This window comes from Marmota marmota, unplaced genomic scaffold (assembly GCF_001458135.2).
Source record: "Marmota marmota marmota unplaced genomic scaffold, marMar, whole genome shotgun sequence".
In the NCBI taxonomy this organism is placed as follows: domain Eukaryota; kingdom Metazoa; phylum Chordata; class Mammalia; order Rodentia; family Sciuridae; genus Marmota; species Marmota marmota.
Window position 1 is genome coordinate 54,160,439 of NW_026000026.1, and position 8,458 is coordinate 54,168,896.

The 8,458-nt window shown below is 39.9% G+C and overlaps 1 protein-coding gene across 1 annotated transcript in view; it reads left to right on the forward strand.

The window, feature by feature from the left end:
• The first annotated feature begins 7,950 nt into the window (after window positions 1-7,950).
• The window catches only part of Gpr150 (G protein-coupled receptor 150), a 2,701-nt gene continuing 2,193 nt past the window's right edge, over window positions 7,951-8,458 (forward strand). The window contains exon 1 of the mRNA XM_048811860.1: window positions 7,951-8,449. Coding sequence (XP_048667817.1) covers window positions 7,966-8,449 — 484 coding nt within the window. The 5' untranslated portion in view covers window positions 7,951-7,965. The remainder of the gene's footprint in view (window positions 8,450-8,458) is intronic.

Sequence of the window (8,458 nt, forward strand, 5' to 3'; positions counted from 1 at the left end):
TGGCATTTCTGTATCTTCCTCCCTTCTGCTAGTGATGGTCTAAAATTTGGGGGCCAACAGAGATGAGGCAAAGAACCTCACCCCCCCCACTGGCACCAAGGCCAAATTTGGGGGCCAACAGAGGTGAGGCAAAGAACCTCACCTCCCCACTGGTGCATAGGCCTATCCACAAGTATGGCTGTATGCTGGACCAGTAGTCAGTGATGGGTATGATCCAATTGCAGTGGTATCAACCTAAGACAGGAGGCTGATGCCTAGAGGTCAATTCATCCCATGACAGGTAACAACCATATGTTGAACTGGACAACCTACCAGGCACAGTCCCTAAGCCACATTGCTTGTTGTTTAATTAATCAGAAGGGGGGAGATGCTGAGAGCCATAGCTAAGTAAGAATGACGCATGGCAATTTCTTTAACAGCCTACCCCATGTTGCTTAGAGGGAGGACTCTCCATTGTGGAAATGGGCTTGCCTTGGACCCAGGTCATTTGCAGTGACTTTGCATGAAAGGTGACCTTGCTCAAGGACCAGGGCGGATCCGGGTTTAGGGGTTTAGGGCGATCCAGGTTTAGGGCGGTTCCAGGTTTAAGGTGATTCCTGCTGGGAATAGGGCGTATCCTGCTGCCTCAGGCGCCTGCCCGCTCCTTGAGTTCCCGCGGGATTGAGAGAGTATTTGGGATGTAGAGTGCTGGTGGATTTGCCCCAGAATGTGCTTGTAGAGTGCTGGTGTGAGTTCGGGAATAAAGAATTGCTGTTTGAATCTACAAGGCTATGAGTGGCTCGTGATTTTGTGCCCAGCCAGACTGCGACACTATTTTAATATGTATTTATTTTTTTAGTTACAGTTGGACACAATACCTTTATTTTACTTATTTATTTTTATGTGGTGCTAAGGATCGAACCCAGGGCACCGCATATACTAGGCAAGCGCTCTACTGATGAGCCACAACCCCAGCCCTAAAATGCTATTTTGAAATAATATATGACACAACCAAAGCTATACTAAAAAATATTCTTAGCCTTAAACTCATTATGAATAAAAGATAAAAATAAACTAATTATAAAAAGTTAGAAAACAAAATATGCATAAATTTTATATTTATGGTGAAGGACTGATCTCCTTAAATACAGTTGTATAAATTCTACTTCCACTTAGGGTAAAGAAAGCCACAAAGGGATACTGTTCCCATGTTATCAATCACCAAAATTAAAAAATAATCTACAAAACAAAACTTTTCTTGAACCTATCAGAAGACAGCGATTACAAGGGAACAGATAATCTAAATTCCAAAAGGTAGCAAGCCCCTTCCAGAAGCAATGGCATACATAAAACTCTCTCACCTTTGACAGCAAGGGAAAAAAAATTAGCCTCCCCTGCAAAAAAAAAAAAAGTGAATAAGAAACTGATATTTTAACAAATTTCTAAAGACCAAATGTATGTGAAAATAATAGCAGAAATTTTGGGAACCTCACACCCAAGGGAGTTATACGGACAAACCAGCTTTCATTCTTGGACCTCAATCCATACTCAAGACAAAGACATGGGGCAGGACAGGAGACCTAATTGGTACCCTTTCCAGGGGACAGATGTACACAGAGAGAGTGACTGCCTCTGGAGTTCAAGCATAAAATCTGGAACCTTTTCAAAAGGCCAACAAATCACTGGGAAGGGTTGGATTACAGCAAAAGCTTTAGGCTAGTAAGGAGGAAGAAGAAACCCAGTTATGACCAAAGTCTTCCCATTATAAACCAAAGGTTCCTCCAAACAGGGATAGTGACAGGAAACTTACTCTTGGAAATTACAAAGCACTGCCACTGCAACAAATTACCAACCTAAATGTTTAGAGAAACCCAAGCAAAATATACCAAGAGAAGGACACCTAAAAACATCCAAATCAAACTGGTGGAAAACACAAATAAGGAGAAGATCTAGAAGTCAACCACAGAAGTAAAGAAACATTCCATATAAATGAACAAAAGTTAGCCAGGTGCGGTGGTGCATGACTGTAATCTCAGGGACTCTGAAGGCTGAGGCAGAAGAATCAAGAGTTCAAAGCCAGCCTCAATACGGGTGAGCCACTAAGCAATTAAGTGAGATCCTGTCTCTAAATAAAATACAAAAAAGGGCTGTGGATGTGGCTCAGTGATAGAGTGCCCCTAAGTTCAATCCCTGGTATCTCTCTTCCAAAAAAAAACAAAAAACAAACAAAAAAACAAAACAAAAAAAACGAACAAAAGTAAAAGAATTACATCATTACAAAGATGAGCAAAACCCATCAAGGATTATGTAAATCAGAAGACAGTGGTGCAGTTTCTTTAAAGTACTGTAAGAAAAACTGTTGTCCTTGAATACTACATACCTAGCAAAATTGTTTTCAAAAATGAAGGTAAAACAAAAATTTACAAGACCAAAATAGAAAAGAAAAGGATAATTTGCTGCCAGTAGTCCTGAACTATTAGAAATTTAAAGAGCATTATTCAAACAGAAGGAATATGTTGCCAAGTTGGAATCCGGATCTACACAAACACAGAAATTGGAAAACCCATACATTGCTGATGGTAATGTAAAGTGGTACCATCTGTGTAAAACACAGCTTGGCAATTACTCTGAAAGTTAAACATAGAATTATCATATAATCCATCAACTGCTTTCATAGGTATATAACCTAGAGAACTGAAAAGAGATGTTCATAGAAACACACGTACATAAATGTTCACAATAGCATTATTCACAGTAGCCAAAAAGTAGAAAAACCCCAAATATCCATCAATTGAGCAATGGATAAACAAAACATGATATAGCCACACAAAGGAGCGTTATTTATCCATTCAGAGGAATACCGTATCGTTATGTGCTATGACATAGATGAACCTTAAAAACATTATCCTAAGTGAAAGAAGGTAGACACAAAAGGCCATGTTACTATGCAATCACATATTTATGAATTGTCTAGAAACAGGCAATCTATAGAGAAAAAGTAGATAGATTGGTAGTTTCCAGGGGCTGGGAGAAGCAGAGAATGAGTATAGGGTTCCTTTAGAGATACTGAAAACATTTTCAAATTAGTGGTGACAGCTACACAAACTTGTGAAAATGCTAAAAAGCAATGAATTGTGTACTTCAAAGGTTCATTTTATGTTAATTATATCTAAATGTTTTTCATCTGTGAGAATGACAATAAAATGATGATGCTGATATTGTTGGGACCATAGAGAAAAAGACACATTACTTGTGTGCCTTATTAAGAGCAATTCAGCACCAGGAATTAAAATGTTTCAAGAATCCATGTGCTTTTCCCTTGCAATTCCAATTCCAGTATTTTATCATAAGAGAATAATTTAATGTAAGCGCAAGGATGTATGTGACAATATGTTCTTTAAAGAATTATTTATAAAAATACTTTAAATCCTTGTCCAGAAATAAGGAGCTATTTAAATAATTAATCCATTTAACATTAAAAGATATGTTTTTATTTATTAATATGGAAAGCTATTCAAATATCTCAAATGGAATAAAAGTGGGATACAAAATGAATATATAGTATGACTTATAATTTTTGTAAATATATAGATCAAGTCATTATAGTCTGAAGGTGTGTTAGCTTTATCTTGCTCTGGCTTAGGAAGGGAGGAAATCAACTTCCAGGAGGAAAGATTTATTTTGGTTCACAGTTTAAGAGGTCTCAGTTTATAGTCAGTTGGCTCCATCACTTCTGGCCTTTGTTGAGGCAGATCAAGGTGGTGGGGAGTGCAGTAGTGAGGCACAGCTGCTCCCCTCAAGGTGAGAGAGAGAGAGAGAAGAGAGAGAGGAGAGAGAGAGAGAGAGAGAGAGAGAGAGGGAGGAGAGAGAGAAAGGTTGGAGAGAAAATATACCCTTTAAAGGTCAAGCCTGGGGATCTACTTCCTGAAACTAGGCATCTACTTCCTGAAACTAGGCATCTACTTCCTGAAACTAGGCCCCACCTCCCAAAGGTTGCAACATAGCATCACAGGTTGGCAGCCAAGCTTTCAGTACATGGCCTTTGGGGGACTTTTTAGATCCAAATCATAACAGAATGACATGTAACTATTAACAATTGTTGCCTGGGCAGATGTTAAGTGATATTTTGGTTGTTGTGAGTATGAATTATCTACTTTTCTACAATTAATATGTGCTATTAATAAAATAAATACTGACTTTTCAAAATATATTTATCAACCTTAATGTTGCTTCTATTGAGACAAATTGAGATTAGGTGCCCCTGAAATGATACACAGTATTAACTATGTAATATTCCTGCCCCCCTCCCCAAAAAAAAAGTCTAATCCAATTATAATTATGTGGAAATAAAGAAAATTTTAAGAACATCCTGTATATGTATGTCTTGGTCTTTTCAAATGTCAATACCATGAAAGGAAAAAGAAAGCCTGAGGGACTGTTCTAGATTAAAGGCCACTAAAGAAATATTACAATTGAATATAATTCACCATGCTTTTTTGTTCCCAACACAGTGGATAAAAATAAACCCACAACAAAACACATCTTTGTGAAATTTGTTAGAAACAGAGAAGAAAAATAAGCTTCTTTCTAGAAGGGAAAAAATAATGATCACATCAAAACAAATCATGAATGAGAATGACTTATAGCTTTTCAACACGAACACTTAGAAGCCAGGAAGCAATGCCTCCAAAATTTAGCAGGAAAATGTTTTCCTAAATAGAATTCTAAACCTTGCTAAATCATTAGTTAAACATGAAGTTAGAGTAAAGAAATTTTCAGATATGCAAAGTCTCAAAAAATTCCCCTTTCAAAGAAGTCACTGAAGGATGCCTTCTTCCCAAGCAAGGAAATTAAATCAAGGAAGAAAAAACAATCATGAAATCAGAAAATTGGAGAAACAGTGTAAGTGGAAGGAATCTCTAGGATGATGATGATGAAGAAAGATGCCAGAATGAGTGACCTAAAAGTCCACCTGTCCAGGCAGACTGTCTTCATGACTCAAGTAATGGACACAAGGAGGTCTCTCACTGCTTAGTCCTCAAACCTTATACAAACTTTTTAGACTTATGAAATAATGGATGTTTTCTACCAAGAGAATAAATCAAATAAACAAACAACCCAAAGATTCAAGAAACAGGAATTGCAAACCAAAAGAGAGACAATTTCAGTGACAACAAGTAGAAGTCCCTGCCTGATAGTAATGTGTCACACCTAGAGAAATCAGCCCAAACTAAAGGGAAATGAAAGTCTCTGAAAAGGAGGTTTCCAGGGAGGAAAAAATGGAATTGCCATATTTTGTTATGAAACAGACCTTGTAGAAATTGTACAGAGGGACTATATGCCAGCGCTTGTCTGACATGTGTGAGGCTCTGGGTTCAATTCTCAGCATCGCATATAAAAAAATAAAAACAAAGGTCCATCAACAACTAAATAATAATAATATTATTATTAATTATTATCTATGCCTGTAATATCAGCTACTCCATAAGCTGAGACAGGAGGATCTCAAGCTGCAGGCCAGCCTAGTCAATTAGCTAAGACTCTGTCTCAAAATGAAAAAAAAAAAAAAAAGGGCTGGGAATGTAGCTCAGTGGTAGAGCAGCCCTGTGTTCAATCCCTAGTACTAGCCCCCCCCCCCAAAAAAAAAGGCATTACCTGTGATTACAATGAAAAGTAAGAGAAGGCAATTATTAATTTCCAAAACAGAAAATAATGATCTTTATAATATACTACAACACTCAGTGAAAATAGTTTCATTTTATAATAATGCAAACACTCAATACAGGTATATCCCCAAATTGTAATATTACTATTTTGATACTATGAGAAAGGGAAAACAGTGGGAACAGAGATGTGAAAAGTAAATCTTCATCCTTTTCTAGTAAGAAGTTAACAGAAAATATCTAAACTGTTGAATCAATAAAAAGCATTACACATTTATTACTTAAAATAATGGAATTAAGTAAATACCAAAAGAAACAGCAAAGAGTAGAAGAGAAGATGTAAAAACAGAAATGTTAGGACAGAGAGTCATTTATGTTATCAGCTTTCTAGTTCTATTTGACTTTAAAACTATGTACATGTGCTATTTTGATAAGAATTAGTTTTTAAATCAATGTTTTAACAGGTCTTATGAAATGTTAAGTTCTATGAAATGTAATTTCACTGCTAGAGTATTGTTTTGTAATATGCATGAGCATTTCAACAAATCTGAGACCAATTATAGAATTATCTTGAGGAATACTGAACTAACATTGGGTAGGAGAATGACTGAATGATGAGTACTGCTAAGAGCGGATCATAAGCTGGATAATGTTAGGCAGAAAGGGGCCTCGGACAAGACCCTGAAGAATGTGAAAATCAAAACTGAACTTTGGAGTTTTCCAGAGCTATCATTCTACCTCTTTCTTAAATGTCCCATCCAAGACAACTCCATCCATACATCTCCACAAAGCTTCCTTGATCTTCTCTAGATGATATTGGGATGGGTAGGAAAGGCATTTTTTTTCCCCTTAGGTGGTGGATTTATAGTCAAGGCAGGAATTTTCACTCCAGATTACCTGAAATGCATTATATTCATTATTTCATCAACTGAACATATATTCACTGATATCTACTTTGTATCAGGCCCAGCACTGATATGACAATGAAAATGGCAGAGGTCTCTGACTAAAAAAGACCTTAAAAAATGAGATTCGTACAACAACTGGAAGGACTGTCACATGCACCAAACCAAACCTTTCTATTCTGTGCACCTTCAAGTTCCAAACCTTTCATCAGCCTGGGAATGTGAACCCCAGCAGACACCCACACCTCCCTGGCCTGCAGACCAGTAAGTACAGGAACTTCTACTTTTACCGTGATTAACGTGAAGGATGCACAAAAGACAAATTGATGCTTCTAACAGGAAAACTAAAATTTGTTTGTGAAGTAGGACTAAAATAAAAGAGGCAGCATTTAATCTAAACCATTTCCTGTGATTTGGATTTCCTTTTTAAAAATTGGCCGCCTTGTCATTTTCTTAGTCACCATTTCTCTAGGATTATTGGAGGCGTAGTCCCTCCTAGCAACCTCCCATCTGCTGGAAAACAGGATCAAGAGAAGGAGAGCCGTGGTGACACATTCCTCAGTGGATGAAAATACTAGGAAAAAGCAAAACACATATGCCATTTGCATAAAACCTATTAATGCCCTCTTCAGACAAATGAAATGAATTTTACATCACAGAGAGGGCAGCTGTAATCCACTGCTGCTATTAATGAGGAGTATCTGAAACTATCTGCAAACCACTGCCACTCCTAATTGCCAGGCAACAGCACTGCGTTTAGTTCTCTCCAACTGACACACTCCCATTGCTGGGCAAAGGAAGGCATATCTTCTTTCTGCTCAAAATGCTGTTAGGTTTCTGGCGCTCCTGTGTTCCTCATTGTAGCGCAGACCCACAGCATTTCAATTCGGTCTTTTTGGTTTTCCTTTCTTCTTACAGGCAATCACGAAACCATGTGGGAGTGTGGGGGAGTTGGTACAATCTTGGTCTAGAGCTTCCTATCTCTTGTGTTGGGCCCTGGTTAACATTAGCCTTTACAAATGGCCAAGCAAAGCGACCAGCTGTGCTCTACAAGTAAATATTGAAAGTGTGAAGCTCCCAAAGCACTTATCCGCAGCTCTCGCATGGGTAGCTTGGAGGGCTGCCACAGAGATTATAAAAGAATATGCTAGGACTGGGGGGCGAGATGAGGAGAAGGTGGAGAATAGGAATCATGTGTGTTCCTTGAGTGTACAACCCACATTTGAGTGACAAATGACGAGGACAACCTATAAAAACAACTAAGTGCAAATCCATCTCCCTCTCGATGCGTGTGCTTTTCCAACTAACTTTGGGAACTCGTGTACACCCAGCATCTCTTTCTGCTCCACCTCGCCTCCACTTTGGTTTCCCGCGCTCTGCCTGCCTTCTTCGGTGCCTCCCCTTCCTCCTGCCTAAGGATGGAAGATCCTTTCAGCCCCTCAACTCTGCCACCTGCACCCAATCTCTCCGTACCCATCTTGCCGAACTGGGGTTTCAACCTGACTTCTGGAAAGGGAGCCAGCGCCCCGGGGCCGCAGTCGCCGCCACCCGGACCACGCATCCCCCGGGTCAGCCTGGTCTTACTGGGGGTCTTCTTGGTGGCGGCAGTGGCCGGCAACGCCACGGTGTTATGTCGTTTGTGCGGCGGCGGGCCGTGGGCAGGTCCCAAGCGTCGCAAGATGGACTTTCTGCTGATGCAGCTGGCGGTGGCGGACCTGTACGCGTGCGGGGGTACTGCACTGTCCCAGCTGGGCTGGGAGATGCTGGAAGGGCCGCGCCCGGCTGCGGGCGACCTGGCGTGCCGTTTCATGCAGCTGCTACAGGCGTCTGGCCGGGGTGCCTCTGCCCACTTCGTGGCACTCATCGCTCTCGAGCGCCAGCGCGCTGTGCGACGTCCCCAGGGTCCGCCGC